The sequence below is a fragment of the Tasmannia lanceolata genome, unplaced genomic scaffold (assembly GCF_043159265.1).
Source record: "Tasmannia lanceolata isolate RefF3 unplaced genomic scaffold, GAP_Taslan_0.1 ptg000044l, whole genome shotgun sequence".
NCBI lineage: Eukaryota > Viridiplantae > Streptophyta > Magnoliopsida > Canellales > Winteraceae > Tasmannia > Tasmannia lanceolata.
This window is the reverse complement of record NW_027518721.1, coordinates 19,568,796-19,596,666: the sequence shown is the minus strand read 5'-3', so window position 1 is coordinate 19,596,666 and position 27,871 is coordinate 19,568,796. Positions and strand designations below refer to the sequence as shown.

The window sequence follows — 27,871 nt, the reverse complement described above, 5'->3', positions numbered from 1 at the left end:
TCCACTGTTGGATGGGTTAGGATGATCTTATGGGGATGATTTTTTGTGGACACCATATCTAGGAAAGGGCCTTTCAAATGAATGGTTTGGATCACCCCAAAAATGTGGGCCCCCACTATTTTTAACCCGACCAAGTAGATAAGCTTATCTACTCGACCGAGTACGCTGACCTTTTCCTATATATATATATATATATATATATATATATATATATATACGATTAAGTGTTTGTACTCGGTCGAGTACCTAACCTTATAAACGCAGTCCCTCTAAGTTACCGCAGGAAGAATGGGAACCGTCGATCGGTTCTAATCGCAGCCGTCCAAGGCGAATGTAAATAAAACGGAAAAAGTGTTGCGCATTTCTCCCTATATGAGAAAAGAAGAAACAGAGGTTTGAATCCCTCACGCTGCCCCTCTCCAAAAACTCTCTCCCTCACGCCGCGCTTCTCTCTCTCCCAACACTCGTTTTTTCCAGGTAACTTATCTTTCTTCTTCTCTATTTTTCAAACCATTTTTCTCTATTTTAATCTACGGTTTCTCTATTTGGGGAAAATGATTTAACAAAAACTCCTCTCTGCTCTCATTTGAAGCTATGGTTTCTTCTTCTTCTACGGTTCGAAAATGATTTAACAAAACCCCTCTCTGCTCTCATTTTTAGGGTTCCAAAATGTACAGTATCTGAACCCACTCAAAACCCCTCTCTGCTCTCATTTTTAGGGTTCGAAAATTGCTTTACTATATTTTTCTCAACGTGTGAACGCTCATGTATTTTTGTTGGTTATACATATTTAATTCGATTCCAAAGAGCTGTTTACATTCTTCATATATTTAGTTGGTGCATAAAATGGCATTGAATGTTCAAATTTATTTAAATTTTGATGTGGGACTCGAGAGTATGCTCCCCCCCCCCCTCTGGAAATATCTCATTTCTCCTTTTTTCTTTTTTTTAGAAGATTTTTTTTTACAGTTTTTTAAAACAACAGATTTGCAATTTTCTACTTGACCCTGTTCTTTTTCAAAGATTATGATGACCAATTGCGACTATGAAATCGATTATTAGACTCAAATTTAAACATAATTATGAGCCAAATAATCGGTTTGACAGTCAGAATCAGTTGTTATAATCTGAAAGAAGAAAGCCTCGCGGCGCCTACTCTATGAACACAATTTTTTTTTGCTAAAAGTAGAATACTTGAGCCTTGCCATCAACCCTAGAAAACGTGATTTTCTTAGCAAAAATGCAATTTTTGCCCAAATTGGAAAACCAGCCATGTTCCCTCCCTTTTCTCTTCCAAATCTTGCCCAAAAATCATTCTTATTTCAATTAAACAGCCATAATCTACCTATTTTTGCAAATTCGCCATCCCTCCGAGCATAAAATCTATTTTAAAGAAAAATTACCCAAGAATCTTGCTTTAAAATGACTATTCTCCATCCAATGAGATATAAATCTCCTCCAAATCTCCAATTAGGACCAAAATCCTTGCTTTGATGCCATCTTTACCTTAAAATCAAACCCAAATCCGATCCTTCAAAATCCCAAATTGATCCCTCAAAAATGGTGTTTTTTCCCTTTTTTTTACCTATAAATACCCTGCTCTACAGCCCTCAAAAAACACGAAAAACACAAGAGCAAAGCCTCACACTACAAGCTCTCAAGTTCTCTCTCCCAAGCTCTCTCTTTCTATATTATCTGCAATTTTCTTCTCTTAAACCTTTCACATTTTTTTTTATTCTCCTCTATATTTTCATTTTTCTTCCATTATTTATCACCGGGGCAGCGGCTTAACTCCGTCTAAAGGGCCTTCAAACATCCCCACAAAGAAGCCACCTCGATCTCATTCTCTACAAGCATTGGTTCAAACATCATCTCAGCAGAAAAGGGAAGGACTGAACTCCCCCTTTTACTCGAAATTTTCATTTTTTTTAGCAAAGTTTGCTTCATTCCTGCTTGTTCTATTTTAGCTCTTCTCAAAGCATCCATGTTAAAGGACTAACGTTCCACATTTCAAATCAAAGCTTGCACCTTGCCATATAAATAAGGATAGATCAGCTTATATATTTGTTAAATATAGGCCATTGGGTCATTTATTTTATTTTATCACCATTTGTTAGTTTTGTTTCAGCCTATTAAGCAACAGACTGCTGCTTGCCCGCTACGCGTGATACGATTCCTTGAGGCTGCCAACAATCCTCTTGTTCCAGGGTGTTTCAACCCATTGCCTGCTTGCAATTGCTGTCCACACAGCCAAAAAAAAAAAAAAAAAAAACGCTCTGCCGTCGTACATCAACCTTGCAACTAACCAATAAAGTTAAGCTCGCCATAAAGGTTGGTACTTCAAGACCCTTGGAACTTACACTAAGTGACCCAAACCTAAAGTCAAATTTCTCAACCGCCAGATCCCAATTCAATCTCAAAGATCCCTTCCCGACTAGGTTCGAACTCAAAATCTTAAACTTTCTCCCATCAACATATTTGAAATTTGAAATTTTGAAATATTAAAATTTGAAATTTAGTACTTTTCACCTTCATGTTCTAAAATTCCTCTGATTGCATGCAGGTGAGTCACTATTTCATGGCAGCCCGTTCACATTGGAAGATGAGTTCAGAGTGAAGAGAGCATTGGGTTGAATTGTAGAGCTACATGTTGACCACCACGTGTTTTTTCTTTTGGAGCATTGGGTTGAATTGTAGAGCTACATGTTGACCACCATGTGTTTTTTCTTTTAGTTTCTGTATGGGATGGGATTGGATTAACATTATGTATGGGATGGTTTCTGTATGGCATGGTTTTTGTATTAACATTCTTCAAGTTAATACAACCAGTTTATGAATGGGATTGTATTCACATCTGCAATTTTTGGGACAAAAAGAGGTTCTGGAACTGAACCTGTTACTGCTATGCTCTTATTTGGATTTGGATTGTTTTTTTTTTGGATGTAGTTGCCTCAATTGTTTTTTTTTTTCAGATGGGAAAGAGTAAATAACATTAGCTCACTTTGGCTAACGCAACCAACAAGAGATGAACAAACTTTTTCCTATTTAGGTGGCCCTTAATCATGACGATATTGAGTTTTTGCAAATCAGGGCAGCTTCTAAGCAAGCAAGACAACAGATGCAATGTCAGAATGCACGTGTAGGGTTAACTTCTTTACCTTAAGGGCAGGCAAACCTTTTGGCACTTTCATTCTGTGCAAAGACTTGGAGATGAATTCAAATAACTGTAACTTGAGACTCACAACATGAGCCAGATTCTTCAGTAGCTCAACAAGCATGTTGGCATCATTGTCATCAGAAAAGTAACATTGTGTATAGAAAACATTATCCAGGCATGGAGCAACCTTCAAAGAAATGAGAATGTCATCTGAAAGATAACTGATTTGATCGTCACAAATTTGTTGTTTCTCTTCTCTTTTCCCCTTTCTTGGTTGCATCTTTCTACTAATTTTACTTCTAGCCCTCAATCCTCTGTTCCCCTGTTCCCCCTCTCACTAATTTCTATTTTCAGTGCAGAAAAATTCTAGATTCAAGCACAACCCCAAGAGGCAGGCCTATTACCTCAGTCTTTTGTTTGAGAAGCTTGAAGGTTGACAAAACCAATTCCTTAAGCACAACCCCAAGAGGCAGGCCTATTACCTCAACACAATTAAGCCACATGCATCCTATTTCCATTACCTCAAGAAGAAGAAAAAAGAAAAAAAAAAGATGACTTGCATCCACATGCATCCCGTTTCCATATAAACATAAACAAACCAAAAAGTTACATAAAACATGGATGCCATGTACTGATTACAGAACTGTCAAGAACAAAAAAGAACAGCACAATATTAAAAAGCAAGTAATTGCTTCCTAAGTTACTTACTTGGTGATACATTGGAAAAAGAAAACAATTACGAAAAAAACAACAACCCCAATAGCTTTAATCCACCCGTTTTCATTCTCCACTAATTTAACGGCTTCACGCCCTTGTTGCACGACCAACTTCAATTCGATAAAATCTCTTGCCTCAGCCTTTCAGTGTCTTTAGTGTCTTGACGTGCCTGTTGCCCCCAACAACTTCAATTCGGCAACCTCGTGCTCCAACCTTTCAATGTCTTTAATGTGTTGACGCGCATGTTGCACCAACAACTTCAATTCGGCAACCTCGGCCTCCAACCTCTGCGGACATTGAGTACCACTTATGCTGTCCCTCCTCGAACCAAATTCCCTATTGTATTCAGCATTGCCGCACCATTCGAAAAACTCACACTTCTTCTTTCCACCTCCTTCCTATGTGTTGTATATAATCTTTAGTAATTTGAACTTTTGCTCAAAAGTAAAAAAACACTATTAAATGGTTACTCACACTAAATCCACAAGTGTAGTAGGGCCGGCCTCGGTTGCCATTCACATCTGACTGAGTTATTTTAATAGCCGCTTTTATTCCACATTTACATGGTAATTCTCCAAGTGAACCAGAATTGCTACGGTTAGAGGAGGCCATTAATCTTCACCATCTGCACAATATTGAACAAAAAGAATCGCATTACCACAATCATGGCTTTGACTAGCTATTTCTATGCTTTCCAAGATATGAAATTCAATGGAAAATTACAATATGATGTTTTAAAGCCCTTTTCGTTTTACTTTTAGTACAAAGAAAACTACTGTTAGGGATTCAATTTTCCGAAAATAAAATAGGACCGTAGAACTGTAACCCATATCAACTCAAGGCTGTAATGATGATATATAAAATCAGGCTGTAAAACAAAATCTTCTAAATAAAAAAAAAAGAAGGAGAAATGAGATATTTCCAGAGGGGGGGCAAGCATACTCTCGAGCCCCACATCAAAATTTAAATAAATTTGAACATTCAATGCCATTTTATGCATCAACTAAATATATGAAGAATGTAAACAGCTCTTTGGAATCGAATTAATTATGTATAATCAACAAAAATACATGACCTTTCACACGTTGAGAAAAATACAGTAAAGCAATTTTCGAACCCTAAAAATGAGAGTAGAGAGGGGTTTTGAGTGGGTTTAGATAGTGTACATTTTGGAACCCTAAAAATGAGAGCAGAGAGGGGTTTTGTTAAATCATTTTCGAATCGTAGAAGAAGAAGAAACCATAGCTTCAAAGGAGAGCAGAGAGGGGTTTTTGTTAAATCATTTTCCCTAAATAGAGAAACCATAGATTAAAATAGAGAAAAAGGGTTTGAAAAATAGAGAAGAAGAAAGATAAGTTACTTGAAAAAAAACGAGTGTTGGGAGAGAGAGAGAGAGAGAGAGAGAGAGAAGCGCGGCGTGAGGGAGAGAGTTTTTGGAGACGGGCGGCGTGAAGGATTCAAACCTCTGTTTCTTCTTCTTTTCTCATCTAGGGTTTCTCCTCTCCAGCGAGAATCGAAACAGGGAGAGGGAGAAATGTGCAATACTTTGTCCGTTTTATTTACATTCGCCTTGGACGGCTGCGATTAGAACCGATCGACGGTTCCCATTCTTCCTGCGTTAACTTAGAGGGACTGCGTTTATAAGGTTAGGTACTCGACCGAGTATAAACAATTAACCGATATATATATATATATATATATATATATATATATATATATATATATATATATATGAGAATAGAGTTCCTAAGGTGTCACCTCATATAGCTTATATGAGGTGGCGCTTAAAAACATAAGGGGCCCACTTTGCTTGGGGTAATCCAAACCACTCATTTGAAAGGCCCTTAGATGGATATGGTGCTTACAAAAAATCAGGTCCATAGGATCATCCTAACCCTTCCATTTATGGAGGTAAAAAATTGGCATATTTATGGAGGTTTATACCCATCCATTTCAACCTCCACAAATGGAAGGTTTAGGATGATCCAATGAAGTTGATTTTTTGGGCACACCTTATCTATGTGAGGGCCTATCAAATGAATGGTTTGGATCATCCAAACAAAGTGGGCCCCTTATGTTTTTAAGCGCCACCTCATATAAGCTATATGAGGTGACACCTTAGGAACTCTATTCTCTATATATATATATATATATATATATATATATATAGCCAGAGGGAAATTCAGAATTTTTCCTATTTTCTCTCCGAATTACACGTAGGCATTACCCTCTTACCATAAACCCCTTTACTGCTATTCGAACATCCATAGCTATGAGAAATGATACGAGGGTAAAATCATCAATTGAAAATTTCAGATTAGATGCCACGTGGTACTATACACGCAGCTTCTGAGTATACATCGGAAATTCAGAATTTTTCCTATTTTCTCTCCGAATTACACGTAGGCATTACCCTCTTACCATAAACCCCTTTGCTGCTATTCGAACATCCTAGCTATGAGAAATGATACGAGGGTAAAATCGTCAATTGAAAATTTCAGATTAGATGCCACGTGGTACTATACACGCAACTTCTGTGTATACATCAGAGATATTTTTGGCAATAGCCTTATCTCTTCCATTACGTGTCTTACACCAAGGATTTTTATCAGAGATATTTTTTGACATTAGAGATATATTTCAGCCATATTCTCCCACCTACTATTTCTCCTCAAGCCTTGCTGCGGCGGTTGCATCAACGAGAAAGGATCCAAGATTTGGAGGTACTTTCCCTCTTCTTCATAGATTTTTCTCTATTTTCCCTCTTCATTTTTTATGTTTGTAATTGTCTTCTTAATTTTATTCTTCTTCTTCTCATTTCTAACTTTTTCCATGTTGAAATATTTTAGGGGTTTAATCGGTTGGAGAAACCATGGCTGTTTCTCTTAATTTCTGTAGTGTATGTTTTGAAATTTTTCTACAAAAATGATTCATGGAATATTTGTTTTCCTAATAATGCTAACTTTTTGTGTATATATTCAGGTTGAAACTTCAAAGTAACATACGGCACAATTTACAACGGAATGAAGGTTAACATTTATTTTTCAATCCCAAATCCTTTGCTTTTTAATTTTTTTTATCTTCATTTATCTTCTGCTATAATGGACAGATTTGTAGCTCATTGGGATTGAGCCTCTAGAATAATGTTCAAGGCTTTATTCTTTAACCTGGAGGCGTTGTCTTCCTCGGGGATTGCAATTCCGTATACACCTGTTGGAAAAGTTGTTTGATTGAGCATTCTTTCATGGTCATATTTTCGGTTTCTGATTGTGTTTTTCTAGCGTATTTTTTTCACTTTGCCTGATTGTGAAGTGGGCATACATTCTGATTTATTAGAAATGTCTTCACACAACAAACTCATTATAGAAAATTACATCAACCTCTTCATTCACAGAAAAATTAATATTGGCATTCATATATTAGTTGTCATGATCATTGATCAAATGGGCCATCATGAAGTGATCCACTGCATCCATCAGTTCTGTTTTCCCATTAATTATCACACAAATCACATTTGTAGCTACATATTCGTATTTAGTTTCCAGTTTTACAAGAATTACCTGCGCATGCTATCTGTTTTAACTCACTACATTTGGGCCCTGTTTGTTTCGAATTTTTAAGACCAATTGTGCTTCACAAAGATATTTCAAGAAGCTTGAAATATCCTTGTTTTAATTGTTTCATTGATTTTTACTTTTTTATGCAGTTTCATTTCTGCTATAGAGAGCAGTGCTATTTCCTGCCTTGGAAGGTGAAGACCTCATTGTCCGTGCAAATATGGTGAATAGACTGAATGTTTTATGCCATAGTTTTTTTTCGTAGGAATGTTTCATGGATGTTACAATCATATGCAAATTCAGTTGTATTATGGTTGTGTTCTGTATCACATTTTTAAATAATATTGTTGCATGTCTTTTAAAAAAATGTTACTCAAATTCCAACGGATTTAAGTTGGAAATACACCTGTGCCCTCAAAATCCCAAGACATCTCTCTACACTCCCGTCTTCTTCTTCTTCTTCTTCTTCTTTCTCATAAATATTTTTGGGTCTTTGTTCCAAGTGCAAGATTTTGGGTCTTCTAAAATATCAGAAATCCCTCAAATCTTGCCCGTATGCTATCCGTCTCTCTGGACCCTAGATTTTTGCTGGATTGCAGATTTCTTTTCCTCGATTTTTACGGCATCATTTCAATCCAATCGAACCATCGTGGAGCCCTCATGGCACATACCATTTTTCTTTCTTCCTGCAGCTCTCTCTTTCTCTATTATCCGGTTGATCTATCCCTCTCTCTTTTGTCCTATTTCTTTTTTCCACCTTCGTTGTGTTCATCATCTCCGGCTCCACCGATCAGAATTTGGGTATTGGTTCATAAAATCCCCAGATCAGAATTTGGGTATTTTTAGAATGCAAGTCCCAGATTGAGCCAAACCAAGCTTCTCTGATAAATTTGGGTATTGGGACATGGGTCGGAAACGTTGGAGTCTACCCCGCTTCAGCCATCTGCAATTGGCTTGCCATAACCCATTTTCCATTCTTTTTCCTTTTTTATTTGGTTTGAGTTTTCTTAGTTAAGAAGAATAATCATTTTGGAATCATTTCGAAGCGGCTTAAGGTTCTCTCTATTGTTACCACTAGCAGGTTTTTTCTTTTTTTTTTCCTCCATTCACCCCATTCTGTATTTCATCTCTCTTTTTTCTTTATTTTTTTCACCTCCCATGAATTTTGTTTGCAGTCGGTTCTTCCATTCACCCCATTCCTTTTAATTTTGCTTCGAGAGAAAATAATCACATTTTTCAATAGATGTGCTTTAAGTAACCATCAACCATCAGATTCAACCAAAATCACATGTTTAATGCCTGATAAATTTTATTGGGATTCTTTAATACATGCTTTCACAAGCCATCTCACCTTCCCTGCTTCAATTTTACCTTTTAATCCCACCTTCCCTGCTTCAATCTCACCTTCCCGACAAGCCATCTCACCTTCCCTGCTTCCATTCACCCCATTCCTTTTAATTTGCTTCGAGAGAAAATAATCACATTTTTCAATAGATGTGCTTTAAGTAACCATCAACCATCAGAGTCAACCAAAATCACATGCTTAATGCCTGATAAATTTTATTGGGATTCTTTAATACATGCTTTTACAAGCCATCTCACCTTCCCTGCTTCAATTTTACCTTTCTTTTCGTGTTTCTCAGTTCGTAAGTTGCTTCTAATGAACATTGGTATATGATTCTAATGATTCGTGTTTTGGCATTTATTGGTTAAACCATGTTTCTTTATGAAGTCATGAAATTGGTTCAACCATTTATTGGTTAAATCATGTTTGTATTTTTTATTAATCTTTTTAGTCTGAGTTGAAGGTAAAGAGAATGATAGATATATGGTTTACGGTGGAAGTATTGTGGGGTACTGGCGTTTCATCTCTTGAACTATTTATGGTGGAAGTTGCCAAGTGCTTGGGTAAAATCTCTCACAATAAGGAGCTCTTACCTAATCTGAATTAATATTTCATAATTTTAGCATAAATGAAACATCGAGTTTATGGTAGCAATATTCAATGTTTTTCACCATTAAAGATTGTGCTAAATTTTAATCCAAGTTTTCTTATATGTATTGTATGCTTTTGAATTGCTCCAATAAGCACTTTGAAGATATATTAGAACTTTTGGTGTACTGCTTAAATTGTTAGTGTCCCCATATTTTTTGCATGCGCAGAGTAGGTATGGAAAAGTGTTTGTGAGCTAGAGCTCATATAAGCTTATATGAGCTAGAGCTCACAAACATAGGGGGCCCACATTGTTTGGATGATCCATAGCATTCAGTTGATAGACCCTCACATAGATAGGGTGTGCCCAAAAAATCAGCTTCATATGATCATCCTAACCCTTCCATTTATGGAGATAAAAATGGGCACACCCTATATTGGTTACACATAAATGAAACATCCAGGTTCATCCTATATTGGAAGATTACTTATCCCACATAAAAGAACAATCATGTGTTGGTCTTGCTACTAATTTCTCCTTTTCTCTATGTTGGAAAACTACTTCATAGATTGGAAACCGTGCGATGTACGCGTTAGAGGTTAATAGATTGGAAAGAAACCCAAAGAAAGTGAAAGTTGATCGAGAAGTTAGTAGGGTGCAACTCAGGCCGGGTTGAGGCCAACCCGAACCGAACCCGAGCCTAACCCTATAACCCGACCCGACCCAAGCCCAACCCGAATAGAAAAAAAAAAACTGTGAATCTGCTGCTTTTTTCCTGAGAAACGTATGGCATAAGAAAGATAACTGTTACTATGTGAAAAACGAAAAAAAAAAAACTAGTAGCTACAGATCCATAGCTTGTAGAAAACAAATCCTAAAAATAAAGATGGGAGATAGGACGAAGAAAAATAGGAAAAGAAAAAAAAATCAAACCCAACCTGTGTTTAAAAACGCGGATGTGATGCGGAACGCTGCCAAATAAAATCCTTGTCGACTCAGCACGGACGCGGCAAATAACGCGGTTGACGCGGTCAAGTCAGATGAGTTGTAATTTTTAAATGAATAAAACACAAAAATGGAAACCAAGTAGGGCACACCAAATGAATGGTAAAGATCATCTTACCATGTGGGAGCCCACTAATTTTTTAACTTCAGAAAGACAAGATGATTTAGTGAAAATATAAGATTAGGGCTGTGCTAATATCATTTTCCTAGATTTAAAATATTAATCTTTTAGATATTAATTGTTTAACTATTAATTGTTGGTACTTTGGCTATGATATTCACACTACCATTCTTTAATAATGAGACAGACTCACCTTGTCTTTTAGTATTTAAACAGCTGTCAAAAGCTATTACAATTTCCAAGAAGCCTCAACAGCTTATTGATTATAGAATAAGACAATGTGAGTTTGTGTTGAACACAAGCATCCTTTAAAAAATAATGAAAATAGAGGTTATATCTCTGCCTACATGCATAAATGTAGAGACAGCCAAAACGAGGCACTCTTTTGTGAACAACTGTACATAAAAGAGGTACTCTTTTGTGAACTATATTACTAGAAAAAAACTAGTGACAACTTCCTAAAGCTGAACGTCGATGGTGCAGCTAGCGAAAAATCCTGGTATTGCTAGAAGAGGGGGTATTATTTGAGATAATAACAATGGAGTAAGATTTGCTTTCTCTCATTCCTCTGATGTGAATGTTAATATGTTGGTTGAAGCTAATGGTATGAGAGATGGTCTCTACTACTATGCTGCTTTAGGGATTAATAGAATTTGGATTGAATTTGATAGTTTTGTCATTGCCAGCATCATCAAAGGTAAAAACAGAACACCATCGCTCTTAGGACTTGGTTTTTCTCCAAGAACCCCTTAAAAGACATAGGTTTTGGATTCTTCTTCCTTCTTCTTTCTTACCCTTAGCAAAGACTTCAATCTTCAAATTTGGGAAACGAATAAAAAATTAGTACTTTTGTTAAAGTATAAAAGATAAATAACGCTATTCTCCAACAGCTTAAGCTTTTGGAGAAGTTGGTAAGTTAACAATTTTTATTCAAATTTCGCTGAAATTCAAGAAATTTCTGAAATTTTGGCCGAACCCAACATTTGGTACATGTCGCCAATTTCGGTTTCGGAACGATTCCGAAATTTCGGATTTCGGTCGAAATTTAAAACCATGCTTGCGACACAATATTGAAATAAAATTTAAAATAATTTTCTTTACTAACAAGGCCAATTTGTTATTGAATTCATAGAGGCCCTAAAATAAAATGAACAAGTGGAGGATAGGAACAATATCATTAGATGGATTGGCAATGGGTGAAAGCTCATGGCAACATCAAGAAGCTGAAAAATGCATAGCAAATATTGGATTGACAATGGTGTAACCACCATCAACTACAAGGTTGTGACCACTCACATACTTGGATTCATCGCTTCCCAAATAGAGAGCAGCATTAGCAATGTCTTCTGCTTTAAGATAGACCCCCTTAAGATTAGCAGGACCCTCCATTGCCTTCTCAAGCTCTTCACCCTTTGCGGGAAAAAATTTCTCAGCCAAAGGGGTTACAAGACCATAAGGAGAAACACAATTTACTCTAACACCAAACTGCCCCAGCTCAACGGCCGCGTTCTTCGTGAGCCCCACCAGCGCGTGCTTTGAACTTCTGTAGGCATAAGTACTGAGCCCACCTAAGACAGAAGCAATACTAGCTGTACTAATTATGCTGCCGCGGTGAGCTGGGATCATGACCCGTGCAGCATGCTTGATGCCCAAGAACGCCCCTGTTAGATTCAGGCTAAGTACTCTTTCAAAATCCGCCTTCTCATTGTTAATAATGCTTTGCTTGTACGCGTCTAAGGTGCCCGCATTGTTGAACATTATGTCGAGCTTCCCATACCTGCTTACAACACTGTCGATAGCATTTCGGACCTGTTCTTCGTCTGAGACATCACAGTGGATGAAGGAATCGGGGGAGGCGAGGTCTTTGCTAACTAATTGGCCCAATTCCTCTTGGACATCGGCTATGAACACTTTGGCACCGTGCCGGTGGAACAATTTGGCCGTGGATTTGCGCTTGCTCAGCCGGTGATCAGTGCCAACTTACCTTCTAGTCTTTAGATCAAAGTCAATAGGTTTTTTTTTTGGTTTTTTTTTAAAAAATAATCATTTTAAAGGAGCTAGGAACAACCCTAGTAGGAAAATATGTAAGCATTAAAAAAATAATCAGTTTAAAGGAGCTAGGAACAACCCTAGAAGAGAAAATATGTAAGCATTAAAGAAGAGAAGCCATGGCACAATTTTATAGACCTTCTACTTGGTGGGCTCTTACCTTGAAAAAAGTCGCATTAATTAGAGAACCGTATTATTGTGCATCAGTCCCTTGAATTGTGAATCTACAGCTTTTTTCCCAAGAAACTTATGGCATAAGAAAGATAAAAGTTACTATGTAAAAAACGGGAAAAAAAACTAGTAGCTACAGATCCATAGATTGTAGAAAAAAATGCTGAAAATAAAGAAGGGAAATAGGATGAAGAAAAACAGGAATAGAAAAAAATCAAACCCAACCTGTGTTTAAAAACGCGGATGTGATGCGGAACGCTGCCGAAGAAAATCCTTGTCGACTTAGCACGAACGTGGCCAATAACGCGGTTGACGCGGTCAAGTCAGATGAGTTGTAATTTTTAAATGAATAAAATACAAAAATGAAAACCAAGTAGGGCACACCAAATGAATGGTAAAGATCATCTTACCATGTGGGAGCCCACTAATTTTTTAAATTCAAAAAGACAAGATGAGTTAGTGAAAATATAAAACTAGGGCTGTGCTAATATAATTTTCCTAGATTTAAAATATTAATTTTTTAGATATTAATTGTTTAACTATTAATCGTTGGTACTTTGGCTAAGATATTCACACTACCATTCTTTAAAAATGAGACAGACTCACCTTGTCTTTTATTATTTAAATAGCTGTTAAAAGCTATTACAATTTCTAAGAAGCCTCAACAGCCCATTGATTATAGAATAAGACAATGTGAGATTATAGAATAAGACAATGAGAGTTTGTGTTGAACACAAGCATCCTTAAAAAAATAACGAAAATAGAGGTTATATCTCTGTCTACATGCATAACTGTAGAGACAGCCAAAACGAGGCACTCTTTTGTGAACAACTGTACATAAAAAGAGGTACTCCTTTGTGAACTATATTACTGGAAAAAAACTAGTGACAACTTCCTAAAGCTGAACGTCGATGGTGCAGCTAGCGAAAAAACCTGGTATTGCTAGAAGAGGGGGTATTATTTGAGATAATAACAATAGAGTAAGAATTGCTTTCTCTCATTCCTATGATGTGAACTCTAATATGCTGGTTGAAGCTAATGCTATGAGAGATGGTCTCTACTACTTTGATGCTTTAGGGATTAATAGAATTTGGATTGAATTCGATAGTCTTGTCATTGTCAACATCATCAAAGGTAAGAACAGAACACCATCTCTCATAGGACTAGGTTTTTCTCCAAGAACCCTTTAAAAAACATAGATTTTGGATTCTTCTTCCTTCTTCTTTCTTACGCTTAGCAAAGACTTCAATCTTTAATGCGTTAGGGTTCCAAGCCCTCTTCATTTCTTTTGCCCAAGCAAAACCCTAAGAGACCACATGAGAAAAGCTCTTTTTCACTATTTTATTCTCTCCTCTCTCCATCTTGTTTTCCCTCTTTTTTCTCCTTCTTTCAATCAAACTACACCACCAACTCTTTCTGTTTTTTAATTAAGAGATGAGGGGGTGTGGGCCCACAACATGGGGATGGACCCCACAACAAATAGGAGAGGATATTGATACGGCCCAAATATTTGTATTTTCCCCTTCACTGGCTTGGGACCATGGTTTCAAATTTAGGTTTCGGCAAAAATTTCGGTCTTAGCCAAAATCCCGAAATTTTAGTAAACACGGACGAAATGTCGATTTTTTTGGCCAAAATTTCAGTAATTTCGGCTGAAATTTGGGAAAGAAATAAAAAATTAATATTTTTGTTTAAGTATAAAAGATAAACAACGCCATTCACCAACAGCTTAAGCTTTTGGAGAAGTTGGTAAGTCAACAATTTTTATTCAAATTTCGCTGAAATTGACGAAATTTCTGAAATTTTGGCCGACCCCAACATTTGGTACATGTCGCCAATTTTGGTTTCGGAACGTTTCCGAAATTTCGGATTTCGGTCGAAATTTAAAACCACGCTTGCGACACAATATTGAAATAAAATTTAAAATAATTTTCTTTACTAACAAGGCCAATTTTTATTGAATTCATAGAGGCCCTAAAATAAAATGAACAAGTGGAGGATAGGAACAATATCATTAGATAGATTGGCAATCGGTGACAGCTCATGGCAACATCAAGAAGCTGAAAAATGCGTAGCAAACATTGGATTGACAATGGTGTAACCACCATCAACTACAAGGTTGTGACCACTCACATACTTGGATTCATCGCTTCCCAAATAGAGAGCAGCATTAGCAATGTCTTCTGCTTTAAGATAGACCCCCTTAAGATTAGCAGGACCCTCCATTGCCTTCTCAAGCTCTTCACCCTTTGCGGGAAAAAATTTCTCAGCCAAAGGGGTTACAAGACCATAAGGAGAAACACAATTTACTCTAACACCAAACTGCCCGAGCTCAACGGCCGCGTTCTTCGTGAGCCCCACCAGCGCGTGCTTTGAACTTGTGTAGGCATGAGTACTGAGCCCACCTAGGACAGAAGCAATACTAGCTGTACTAATTATGCTGCCGCGGTGAGCTGGGATCATGACCCGTGCAGCATGCTTGATGCCCAAGAACGCCCCTGTTAGATTCAGGTTAAGTACTCTTTCAAAATCCGCCTTCTCATTGTTAATAATGCCTTGCTTGTACGGGTCTATGGTGCCCGCATTGTTGAACATTATGTCGAGCTTCCCATACCTGGTTACAACACTGTCAATAGCATTTCGGACCTGTTCTTCGTCTGAGACATCACAGTGGATGAAAGAATCGGGGGAGGCGAGGTCTTTGCTAACTAATTGGCCCAATTCGTCTTGGACATCGGCTATGAACACTTTGGCACCGTGCCGGTGGAACAATTTGGCCGTGGATTTCCCGATTCCGCTTGCTCCGCCGGTGATCAGTGCCACCTTACCTTCTAGTCTATAGATCAAAGTCAATAGGTTTTTTTTTGTTTTTTTTTTAAAATAATCATTTTAAAGGAGCTAGTAACAACCCTAGTAGGGAAATATGTAAGCATTAAAGAAGAGAATACATGGGATTAACACTTTGTAAAAAGACAATAAGTGATTCTGCTAAAATAAAATTATCATCTGAAGTGTTTTACTCTTGTCTCATTTTACTAGAGCATCTATAGCCTATAGGAGGTTCTGGAATTCATCAAACAGGGCAACTTTTGTGAGTTTTTCTAGGCAGGCCGATTATGAAAGAGCAATTCTAATATCATTTCTCCAATCCATTGATATTGTGAAGGGCGCATTGGTGGTGGCTTGATAGAAGAATATTCTCTTTCCCGAATAAAATATGTAAAATAAAAGAAAATATGAGATACATTACAAATTGTTTGGGAAACGATGACATTAGGTTTTCGAAAAGATGATAAAATAGAAATTTTCAAACATAATTTGTCTATAGCAAAAAAATTATTTACATAGCGTCTACTGTTAGACCTATCGAGACTACTGTTAGACCTATCGAGAATGTATTCTACAAAGGTGAATTTAAAGATGATTGGCAATGGAGTTTTACCAATGTTTGATTCTTCATCTTCTTTTTCTTCTCTTTATTTGGTTTTTTTTCATCACCATTGCCAATGACCATTTCTGCAACTCAAAAGAGGACGTAGAGGGAAAAGAGGAAGAGGAGGATGAAGAAGAAAAAGAAAAGGAAGAAGAGGAAGAATTGACGCCGAAAAAATGGAAGATGTCGGAAAAAAGTAAAAAGAAAGAGGAGGACGAAGGCGAAGTTGGGGTCGAGTTGAGAAAAGTTGAGGTCAAGGCGAGAACTTTTCCCAGCTGATCCCCAACTTTTCCTGTCACTATCTAAAGTTTCCCAACATGAACCAAAGTTTTCCCGACATGATTTGAAGTTTTCCTACTTTTACTTGACCCCAACTTTACTAAGTTGACATGAACTTTTGCCGACACGACACAAATTTTTCTCGATATGACCCGAACTTTTCGACTTAACCCCAACATTTCTCGACACGACCCAAAGTTTTCCCGACACAACCAGAACTTTTCCTATTTGACACCAACATTTCCTCTTTTTTCTCCTCTTTTTTTCTTTCATTTTTCTAGTGTCGTCCCTTTTCCGGCATCATCTATTTTTTCCGGCATCGATTCTTCTTTTTCCATATTCTTCCTCATATTTTCTTCCTCTTCATATTGTTCTTCCTCTTTTTCCCCCTCTTTACCGTCCTTTTCATTTTCTCCACTTCTTCTTCTTCCTCTCCCTCTTTCTCTTCCTTCTGTTCTGAGTTCCAGCAATGATCGATGAAAAAACATAGCAAATAAGAGAAGAAGAGGAAGAAGATGAGGAAGGAACCCTGTTAGAGAATATCAGGAATACGATCTAATTTTCATTAACTTCACCAAATGCTTAAGCTTTTGGCATAATTGGTAGTTTCACAAACCCTTATTTGGAGAAGATGAAGAATAAAAATGCCATTATTCTCGTACATATAGACTTGATGGCAAAAGGGTCCTTTTTCCTGTACGGTGCCTATTACGTGCAAAATAGAAACTCTTCTTTTTTCTCTCTTTTTTTCTTTTATTATGTGTAGATAGCTAACGGCACATGATGTGTATGTGACGTGGGTTAGTGGAATTAGGTAGGATAAGTCTGCAGATATCCTCTTATAGGATGTAGTTATCATGTAGGTGATGTGGGTGAGTGGGAGTAGATCTTTCTCCTATTTTCGTGTATCGAACGTGGGTTCACTTATTTTAAATTGAATGGAAGCAATCTGCCAGGGTATCGTTTTGAAACCCAACAAACACTTTGTGTTAACAGAGGCCAAGGTTTCCTCAATCAAACCTACATCTACTGTTATTCTTCGTAGTTGTTTTCTAACACCATAGGTACAACTAAGAACAAGAGAAACTCTCCCCAGTACATACCATTGTGATATCAGAGCTCAGGGGCGTGGCCCAACGTGTGGAGCGATTAGAGCAAGCTATGGAGTTGCTTTCAAAAGGCCAGCAAGACATGATGAATTGAATGGCGGAGATGTTCAAAAAATTGAACACACGTGTGGATCAAATCTCTAATCAATCTGCCAGGGAGACGGGGGAGACTTCTCACGATCCTATTCGAATCAATGAAGATCAGGCTAATGGCAATGGTGGCTCTCATCATGCTAGTTCCACCAACTCATACACACCCAAATTTGTGAGGTTGGACTTTCCGCATTTCAACGGTGGTGAAGATCCAACGAGTTGGTTATGTAGGGCAGAACAGTTTTTCCAATTTCATGAGACCCCAGTGACAGAAAAAGTATCGTTGGCTTCCTCTCACCTTGAGGATGACGCCCAACTATAGTACCAATTGCTGAAGCAAGAAATGAAGGTTGTTACTTGGAAAGAGTTCAAGGATGGGCTCCATTCTCGATATGGTCCAAACCAATTCTTATATTTCTTTGGAAAACTCACCAAATTCGAGCAAACTGAATCGGTGCGAGTTTACCAAACCCAGTTTGAGAAGTAACTTGTGAAGGTCGGACATCTTCCCCAAGATCGTCAGGTCAGTTGTTTTGTTAGTGGGTTACGAGATTCTCGTAGAATTGACGTTCATGCCAATAGACCCACGACCTTATCTGGTGCTATCGGACTGGTCCGCTAGTACGAGGCCCATGATTTAACACAGCGTGCCATTCCAACGTCAGACACGGCGTACCCGATCACAACTAACAGTAGTCCTACGCTTCCAATCCGACGGATGTAACCCACTGAGCTGCAAGAGAGACGGAATCAGGGACCACGCTATAACTGTAACGAGAAGTTTGTCCCGGGACATCGATGTAAGAAGTTGTTCCTAATAGAGGCATGCTACGAAGAAGAAGAAGAAGAAGATGGCCTTGAGGAAAAGGCCGATTTCTAAGGGGGAGGAGATGTTACATGCAAAATAGAAACTCTTCTTTTTTTTTCTTTTTTTCTTTTATTATGTGTAGATAGCTAATGGCAAATGATGTGTATGTGACGTGGGTTAGTGGAATAAGGTAGGATAAGTCCGTAGTTATCATGTTATAGGATGTAGTTATCATGTAGGTGATGTGGGTGAGTGGTAGTAGATCTTTCTCCTATTTTCTTGTATTGAACGTGGGTTCACTTATTTTAAATGGAATGGAAGCAATCTGCCAGGGTATCGTTTTGAAACCCAACAAACACTTTGTGTTAACAGTGGCCAAGGTTTCCTCAATCAAACCTACATCTACTGTTATTCTTCGTAGTTGTTTTCTAACACCATAGGTACAACTAAGAACAAGAGAAACTCTCCCCAGTACGTACCAGTGCCATCCGTTAGTGAGAAGAATTTAAAAGTACAAGCCACCCAAAGTTTCACAAAAAGCTTTCTTTCGATGGAGTAACCGTCACAAACTACTAATGGCACATAGCTAGTATAAAAAATGAAATTCTAGCAAACTCTTAAAGGAAAGAGTTGATGAGATGGAGAAGTTGATAGCCTAGAAAGCTTTAAAAAGGAAAGAGTTGATGTGTTGAGTTGTCCTATAAGGAAATTATGTTGATCAAGGCAACAACACGCATCGCAAAAATCAAGAAAAAGACTAACAAGTTGTTTTTTTATTGTATAATACTTATTCTTTTATATCTTAAACCGGATATCTAAATGAGAAAAATCCTTGAAACTATCTTGATTTTTCTTACCCTGTCTAAAAGTAATGTTCACGCATCTCATATTTTCAATAGAATCATTCAACTGACATAGTAGGTGGAATAGACAAACTAGCTTGAGTAGAAGTGCCTAACATAAAGGGCTGGCAAAACCAGCCCTTATTATCTACTAGATTTCAATTGGTACGTGTAAGCCCTATGGTCCCTTACTTTTCAAAATGTACTGTATGGACCACACTATAGGATGATCCAAACCGTCCCTGTGATGGGCCATAACATAAATAGGTTGTGCTCATAAAATCATTTCCATAGGATGATCCTATCCCTCCGATCTATAGAGGAACGGCATATTATGGAAACAAATATTGATCGGAGGGCTATGATCATCCTATGGAAAATACTTTTGGGCCCAACCTATTTATGTTCTGGCCCATCACATGGACGGTTTGGATCATCCTATAGTGTAGTCCATACAGTACATTTTGAAAAATACGGGACTACAAGGGCTTAAACCGTATAAAACTTCTACTTTCTACTTACTATTCCAAAATATCAAAACAAAACAATGCATTTGGATGGTCAGAATCAGGCACTGGATTGGAGATTGGATTCCGATACACCCGATTTCAGCGTTCCCAGCTGCTCTCAAACAGGGAATAAGTATAGGGAAATGTTACCAACACAACCATATTTTGACTGTCTGTTCTTTAAATATTAGCTCGTGAGAGCTTTTTTGGGAAATGTAATAAGCTTTTGACAGCTCTTTAAATACTAAAAGACAAGATTGTCTGTGAAAATATCAAAATATGGTTGTGCTGATATCATTTCCCTAAGTATAACTTTCAAAAAATTTGGCAAAGAGGGGAAGTTTACCTTCTAGCAATGGTAGGGAGAAGAGAGGTGCTTCCCATGGTTGAGGCCGTGTCACAACTGATATATTTTGTGTTCAAAAGATTGCCTTTTATAGAAGAAGAAAACCATATGATTACTTTCGTGATCGTGATCGACATTGTTCAAATAAAAATAATGTATTATTATGTACTAAATGTCAAGCCAAATTATCCACGTGAATCTTCTTCATTTTCTGAAAATGGCCCCACATTATACATTATAAATCTTCATAGTGATTGGATAATTATATTGTTGTGGGCCACTGCTTTGAGATGGCACGATTTTATAGACCATCTAGTTGGTGGGCTCTTACCTTGCAAAAAGTCGCATTAATTATTGTGCATCAGTCCCTTCAAGTGTTATTATTTTATTTTCGAAAATTAAATTAAATATTTCACACAACCACCCCTTATTTTTTATTATTTAATATAAACTATTGGCAAAGCCTCCCCTTATTTCTCATTATTTAATATAAATTTTAGGCAAAACATGATTCTATACATTAATAAATTAAAAAACAAAAAAAAAATAAAATAAAATAAAAAAAAAAAAAAAATATATATATATATATATATATATATATATAGAGAGAGAGAGAGAGAGAGAGAGAGAGAGAGAGAGAGAGAGAGAGAGAGAGAGACTAGTTGGCCAACCGTGCGATGCACGGGTTAGAAGTTAATAGATTGGAAAGAAACCCATAGAGAGTGAAAGTTGATCGAGAAGTTAGTAGGGTGCAACTCAGGTCGGGTTGAGGCCAACCCGAACCGAACCCGAGCCTAACCCTATAACCCGACCCGACCCCAACCCGAATAGAAAAACAAAAACCTGTGAATCTGCTGCATTTTTTCCCAAGAAACATATGGCATAAGAAAGATAAAAGATACTATGTGAAAAACGGAAAAAAAATACAAGTAGCTACAGATCTATAGGTGGTAGAAAAAAAATCCTGAAAATAAAGAAGGGAAATAGGAAAAGAAAAAAATCAAACCCAACCTGTGTTTAAAAACGCGGATGTGATGCGGAACGCTGCCGAATAAAATCCTTGTCGACTCAGCACGGACGCGGCCAATAACGCGGTTGACGCGGTCAAGTCAGATGAGTTGTAATTTTTAAATGAATAAAATACAAAAATGGAAACCAAGTAGGGCATACCAAATGAATGGTAAAGATCATCTTACCATGTGGGAGCCCACTAATTTTTAAAATTCAAAACGACAAGATGATTTAGTGAAAATATAAAACTAGGGCTGTGCTAATATCATTTTCCTAGATTTAAAATATTAATTTTTTAGATATTAATTGTTTAACTATTAATTGTTGGTACTTTGGCTATGATATTCACACTACCATTCTTTAATAATGAGACAGACTCACTTTGTCTTTTATTATTTAAACAGCTGTCTGAAGCTATTACAATTTCCAAGAAGCCTCAACAGCCAGGGGCGGAGGCACATATAGCTTGAGGGGGGCCATGGCCCCCCCATGACTTGCAAAATTCCTTTTATGGTTCATGGACATACATGCATATGCCTAGCTATTTTAGTGGTCATGGCCCCCCTCAATGACCAATCCAGACAAGTGTATATTAATCCGGCCCCCCCAACTGTAAATTCCTGGCTCCGCCCCTGTCAACAGCTCATTGATTATAGAATAAGACAATGTGAGTTTGTGTTGAACCCAAGCATCCTTCAAAAAATAATGAAAATAGAGGTTATATCTCTGCCTACATGCATAACTGTAGAGATAGCCAAAACGAGGCACTCTTTTGTGAACAACTGTACATAAAAGAGGTACTCTTTTGTGAACTATATTATTGGAAAAAAACTAGTGACAACTTCCTAAAGCTGAACGTCGATGGTGCAGCTAGCGAAAAATCCTGGTATTGCTAGAAGAGGGGGTATTATTTGAGATAATAACAATAGAGTAAGATTTGCTTTCTCTCATTCCTCTGATGTGAATGCTAATATGCTGGTTGAAGCTAATGGTAAGAGAGATGGTTTCTACTACTATGATACTTTAGGGATTAATAGAATTTAGATTGAATTTGATAGTTTTGTCATTGCCAACATCATCAAAGGTAAAAACAGAACACCATCTCTCTCAGGACTTGGTTTTTCTCCAAGAACCCCTTAAAAGACATAGGTTTTGGATTCTTCTACCTTCTTCTTTCTTACCCTTAGTAAAGACTTCAATCTTTAATGGATTAGGGTTCTAAACCCTCTTCATTTCTTTTGACCAAGCAAAACCCTAAAAGACCACAAGAGAAAAGCTCTTTTTTACTATTTTATTCTCTCCTCTCTCCATCTTTTTTTCCCTCTTTTTTTTCCTTCTTTCAATCGAACTGCACCACCGACTCTTTCTGTTTTTTAATTAAGAGATGAAGGGGTGTGGGGCCGACAACATGGGGATGGACCCCACAACAAATAGGAGAGGATATTGATACGGCCCAAATATTTGTATTTTCCCCTTCACTAGCTTGGGACCATGGTTTCAAATTTCGGTTTCGGCAAAAATTTCGGTCTTAGCCGAATTCCCGAAATTTTAGTAAAGACGGACGAAATGTTGATTTTTTGGGCCAAAATTTCGGTAATTTCGGCTGAAATTTGGGAAAGGAATAAAAAATTAATATTTTTGTTAAAGAATAAAAGATAAATAATGCCATTCTCCAACAGCTTAAGCTTTTGGAGAAGTTGGTAAGTTAACAATTTTTATTCAAATTTCGCTGAAATTGAAGAAATTTCCGAAATTTTGGCCGAACCCAACATTTGGTACGTGTCGCCAATTTCGGTTTCGGAACGATTCCGAAATTTCGGATTTCGGTCGAAATTTAAAACCATGCTTGCGACACAATATTGAAATAAAATTTAAAATAATTTTCTTTACTAACAAGGCCGATTTTTTATTGAATTCATAGAGGCCCTAAAATAAAATGAACAAGTGGAGGATAGGAACAATATCATTAGATGGATTGGCAATGGGTGAAAGCTCATGGCAACATCAAGAAGCTGAAAAATGCATAGCAAACATTGGATTGACAATGGTGTAACCACCATCAACTAAAAGGTTGTGACCACTCACATACTTGGATTCATCACTTCCCAAATAGAGAGCAGCATAAGCAATGTCTTCTGCTTTAAGATAGACCCCCTTAAGATTAGCAGGACCCTCCATTGCCTTCTCAAGCTCTTCACCCTTTGCGGTCAAATTTTTCTCAGTCATTGGGGTTACAAGACCATAAGGAGAAACACAATTTACTCTAACACCAAACTGCCCGAGCTCAACGGCCGCGTTCTTCGTGAGCCCCACCAGCGCGTGCTTTGAACTTGTGTAGGCATAAGTACTGAGCCCACCTAAGACAGAAGCAATACTAGCTGTACTAATTATGCTGCCGCGGTGAGCTGGGATCATGACCCGTGCAGCATGCTTGATGCCCAAGAAGGCCCCTGTTAGATTCAGGCTAAGTACTCTTTCAAAATCCGCCTTCTCATTGTTAATAATGCTTTGCTTGTACGCGTCTAAGGTGCCCGCATTGTTGAACATTATGTCGAGCTTCCCATACCTGCTTACAACACTGTCGATAGCATTTCGGACCTGTTCTTCGTCTGAGACATCACAGTGGATGAAGGAATCGAGGGAGGCGAGGTCTTTGCTAACTAATTGGCCCAATTCGTCTTGGACATCGGCTATGAACACTTTGGCACCGTGCCGGTGGAACAATTTGGCCGTGCATTTGCCGATCCCTCTTGCTCCGCCGGTGATCAGTGCCACCTTACCTTCTAGTCTATAGATCAAAGTCAATAGGTTTTTTTTTGTTTTTTTGTTTTTAAATAATCAGTTTAAAGGAGCTAGTAACAACCCTAGTAGGAAAATATGTAAGCATTAAAGAAGAGAATATATACATGTGATTAACACTTTGTAAAAAGACAATAAGTGATTCTGCTAAAAGAAAATTTTCATCTGAAGTGTTTTACTCATGTCTCATTTTACTAGAGCATCTATAGCCTATAGGAGGTTCTGGAATTCATCAAACAGGGCAACTTTTGTGAGTTTTTCTAGGCAGGATTAAGAAAGAGCAATGCTAATATCATTTCTCCAATCCATTGATGTTGTGAAGGGCGCATTGGTGGTGGCTTGATAGAAGAATATTATCTTTCCGGAATAAAATATGTAAAATAAAAGAAAATATGAGATACATTACAAATTGTATGGGGAAACGATGACATTAGGTTTTCGAAAAGATGATAAAATAGAAATTTTAAAACATAATTTGTCTATAGCAAAAAAATTATTTACATAGCGTCTACTGTTAGACCTATCGAGAATGTATTCTACAAAGGTGAATTTAAAGATGATTGGCAATGGGGTTTTACCAATGTTTGATTTTTCTTTCGGAAAATGATCCAGAAATTCCGCTTTATTTCTGAAAATATGAGTGGCTTGTACTTTCAATTCTTCTTACTAACGGATGATGCAGTACATAAAAAGACAAGTTTCCCCTTAAGTCTATATATATGCATGAGAATAGTCATTTTTTCATCTTCTCCGAACAAGGGTTCTTTCTTCATCTTCTTTTTCTTCTCTTTATTTGGTTTTTTTTCATCACCATTGCCAATGATCATTTCTGCAACTCGAAAGAGGACAAAGAGGGAAAATAGGAAGAAGAGGATGAAGAAGAAAAAGAAAAGGAAGAAGAGGAAGAATTGAAACCGAAAAAATGGAATATCGGAAAAAAAGTAAAAAGAAAGAGGAGGACGAAGGGGAAGTTGGGGTCGAGATGAGAAAAGATGAGGTCAAGGCGAGAACTTTTCCCAGCTGATCCCCAACTTTTCCTGTCACGATCTGAAGTTTCCCAACGTGAACCAAAGTTTTTCCGACAAGACTTGAAGTTTTCCTACTTTTACTTGACCCCAACTTTACTAAGTTGACATGAACTTTTGTCGACACGACACAAATTTTTCTCGATATGACCCGAACTTTTCGACTTAACCCCAACATTTCTCGACACGGCCCGAAGTTTTCCCGACATGACCACAACTTTTCCTATTTGACACCAACATTTCCTTTTATTTTCTCCCCTTTTTTTCTTTCATTTTTCTAGTGTCGTCCCTTTTCCGGCATCATCTATTTTTTCCGTCATCGATTCTTCTTTTTCCATATTCTTCCTCATATTTTCTTCCTCTTCATATTGTTCTTCCTCTTTTTCCCCCTCTTTACCTTCCTTTTCTTTTCTTCCACTTCTTCTTCTTCCTCTCCCTCTTTCTCTTCCTTCTATTCTGAGTTGCAGCAATGATCGATGAAAAAACATAGCAAATAAGAGAAGAAGAGGAAGAAGATGAAGAAGGAACCCTGTTAGAGAATATCAGGTATACGATCTGATTTTCTTTAACTTCTCCAAATGCTTAAGCTTTTGGAGTAATTGGTAGTTTCACAAACCCTTATTTGGAGAAGATGAAGAATAAAAATGCCATTATTCTCGTACATATAGACATGATGGCAAAAGGGTCCTTTTTCTTGTACGGTGCCTGTTACGTGCAAAATAGAAACACTTCATTTTTCTCTTTTTTTTCTTTTATTACGTGTAGATAGCTAACGTCACATGATCTGTATGTGACGTGGGTTAGTGGAATAAGGTAGGATAAGTCTGCAGTTATCCTGTTATAGGATGTAGTTATCATGTAGGTGATGTGGGTGAGTGGGAGTAGATCTTTCTCCTATTTTCTTGTATTGAACGTGGGTTCACTTATTTTAAATTGAATGGAACCAATATGCCAGGGTATCGTTTTGAAACCCAACAAACACTTTGTGTTAACAGAGGCCAAGGTTTCCTCAATCAAACCTACATCTATTATTATTCTTCGTAGTCGTTTTCTAACACCATAGGTACAACTAAGAACAAGAGAAACTCTCCCCAGTACGTACCATTGTGATATCAGAGCTCAGGCATGGACCAACGTGTGGAGCGATTCGAGCAAGCTATGGAGTCACTTTCAAAAGGTCAGCAAGACATGATGAATCGAATGGCGCAGATGTTCGAAAAATTGAACACACGTGTGGATCAAATCTCTAATTAATCTGCCAGGGAGACGGGGGAGACTTCTCACGCTCCTATTCGAATCAATGAAGATCAGGTTAATGGCAATGGTGGCTCTCATCATGCTGGTTCCACCAACTCATACACACCCAAATTTATGCGGTTGGACTTTCCGCGTTTCGACGGTGGTGAAGATCCAACGAGTTGGTTATGTAGGGCAGAACGGTTTTTCCAATTTCATGAGACCCAACTATGGTACCAATTGCTAAAGCAAGAAATGAAGGTAGTACTTCGGAAGAGTTCAAGGATGGGCTCTATTCTCGATAAGGTCCAAGCCAATTCTTATATTTCTTTGGAGAACTCACCAAATTGGAGCAAACTGAATCGGTGCGACCTTACCAAACCCAGTTCGAGAAGTTACTTGTGAAGGTCGGACATCTTCCCCAAGATCGTCAGCTCCGTTGTTTTGTTAGTGGGTTACGAGATTCTCGTAGAATTGACGTTCATGCCAATAGACCCACGACCTTATCTGGTGCTATCGGACTGGCCCTCCAGTACGAGGCCCGTGATTTATCACAGCGTGCCATTCCAACGTCAGACACGGCGAACCCAATCACAACCAACATTGGTCCTACGCTTCCAATCCGATGGATGTAACCCACTGAACTGCAAGAGAGACGGAATCAAGGACCATGCTATAACTGTAACGAGAAGTTTGTCCCGGGACATCGACGTAAGAAGTTGTTCCTAATAGAGGCATGCTACGAAGAAGAAGAAGAAGAAGATGGCCTTGCGGACAAGGCCGATTTCTAAGGGGGAGGAGATGTTAAGTGCAAAATAGAAACTCTTCTTTTTTTTCTTTTTTTCTTTTATTATGTGTAGATAGCTAATGGCAAATGATGTGTATGTGAAGTGGGTGAGTGGAATAAGGTAGGATAAGTCCGTAGTTATCATGTTATAGGATGTAGTTATCATGTAGGTAATGTGGGTGAGTGGTAGTAGATCTTTCTCCTATTTTCTTGTATTGAACGTGGGTTCACTTATTTTAAATGGAATGGAAGCAATCTGCCAGGGTATCGTTTTGAAACCCAACAAACACTTTGTGTTAACAGTGGCCAAGGTTTCCTCAATCAAACCTACATCTACTGTTATTCTTCGTAGTTGTTTTCTAACACCATAGGTACAACTAAGAACAAGAGAAACTCTCCCCAGTACGTACCAGTGCCATCCGTTAGTGAGAAGAATTTGAAAGTACAAGCCACCCATAGTTTCACAAAAAGCTTTCTTTCGATGGAGTAACCTTCACAAACTACTAATGGCACATAGCTAGTATAAAAAATGAAATTCTAGCAAACTCTTAAAAGGAAAGAGTTGATGAGATGGAGAAGTTGATAGCCTAGAAAGCTTTAAAAAGGAAAGAGTTGATGTGTTGGGTGGTCCTAATAGGAAATTATATATGTTGATCAAGGCAACAACACGCATCGTAAAAATCAAGAAAAAGACTAACAAGTTGTTTTTTGATTGTATAATACTTATTCTTTTATGTCTTAAACAGGATATCTAAATGAGAAAAATCCTTGAAATTAACTATCTTGATTTTTCTTACCCTGTCTAAAAGTAATGTTCACGCATCTCATATTTTTCATAGAATCATTCAACTGACATAGTATAGTAGGTGGATGAGAACAACTA

General features: G+C 37.7%; 1 protein-coding gene, 2 long non-coding RNA genes and 2 pseudogenes across 6 annotated transcripts in view; 2 read left to right on the top strand and 3 right to left on the bottom strand.

Moving 5' to 3' along the window:
* LOC143863925 (uncharacterized) overlaps positions 1–2,893 on the top strand; it is a 48,310-nt gene extending 45,417 nt beyond the window's left edge. For 3 of the 4 annotated variants that reach the window (XR_013241038.1, XR_013241039.1, XR_013241040.1), the window contains 2 exons: positions 2,129–2,438; positions 2,564–2,892. This is a non-coding gene — a long non-coding RNA (uncharacterized LOC143863925). Of the gene's footprint in view, positions 1–2,128; positions 2,439–2,563 lie in introns of all 4 variants that reach the window. The other variant, XR_013241037.1, reaches the window with a different exon arrangement.
* Positions 2,894–6,557: 3,664 nt separating this feature from the next.
* Positions 6,558–7,770, top strand: LOC143863817 (uncharacterized). Its single transcript, XR_013240993.1, has 3 exons — positions 6,558–6,597; positions 6,857–6,903; positions 7,581–7,770. It is a non-coding gene; the product is annotated as an uncharacterized LOC143863817 (long non-coding RNA).
* A 3,936-nt stretch (positions 7,771–11,706) lies between these two features.
* On the bottom strand, positions 11,707–12,249 carry LOC143863389 (secoisolariciresinol dehydrogenase pseudogene; annotated as a pseudogene).
* A 2,399-nt stretch (positions 12,250–14,648) lies between these two features.
* On the bottom strand, positions 14,649–20,188 carry LOC143863841 (secoisolariciresinol dehydrogenase-like). Its single transcript, XM_077374619.1, has 2 exons — positions 20,131–20,188; positions 14,649–15,547 (listed from the first exon to the last, which is right to left on the bottom strand). The coding sequence occupies exons 1-2, from the start codon at positions 20,166–20,168 to the stop codon at positions 14,764–14,766; spliced, it is 822 nt and encodes a 273-aa protein (XP_077230734.1). The 5' UTR covers positions 20,169–20,188; the 3' UTR covers positions 14,649–14,763.
* Positions 20,189–23,109: 2,921 nt separating this feature from the next.
* On the bottom strand, positions 23,110–23,949 carry LOC143863388 (secoisolariciresinol dehydrogenase pseudogene; annotated as a pseudogene).
* Positions 23,950–27,871: the final 3,922 nt, after the last annotated feature.

Coding starts and splice junctions, on each gene's coding strand:
- LOC143863841 (XM_077374619.1), bottom strand. CDS start 20,168: ATGGGAAGCACCTCTCTTCTCCCTACCATTGCTAGAAG. Junction 15,548..20,130: donor CTCCCTACCATTGCTAGAAG/GTAAACTTCCCC, acceptor TTTGATCTATAG/ACTAGAAGGTAAGGTGGCAC.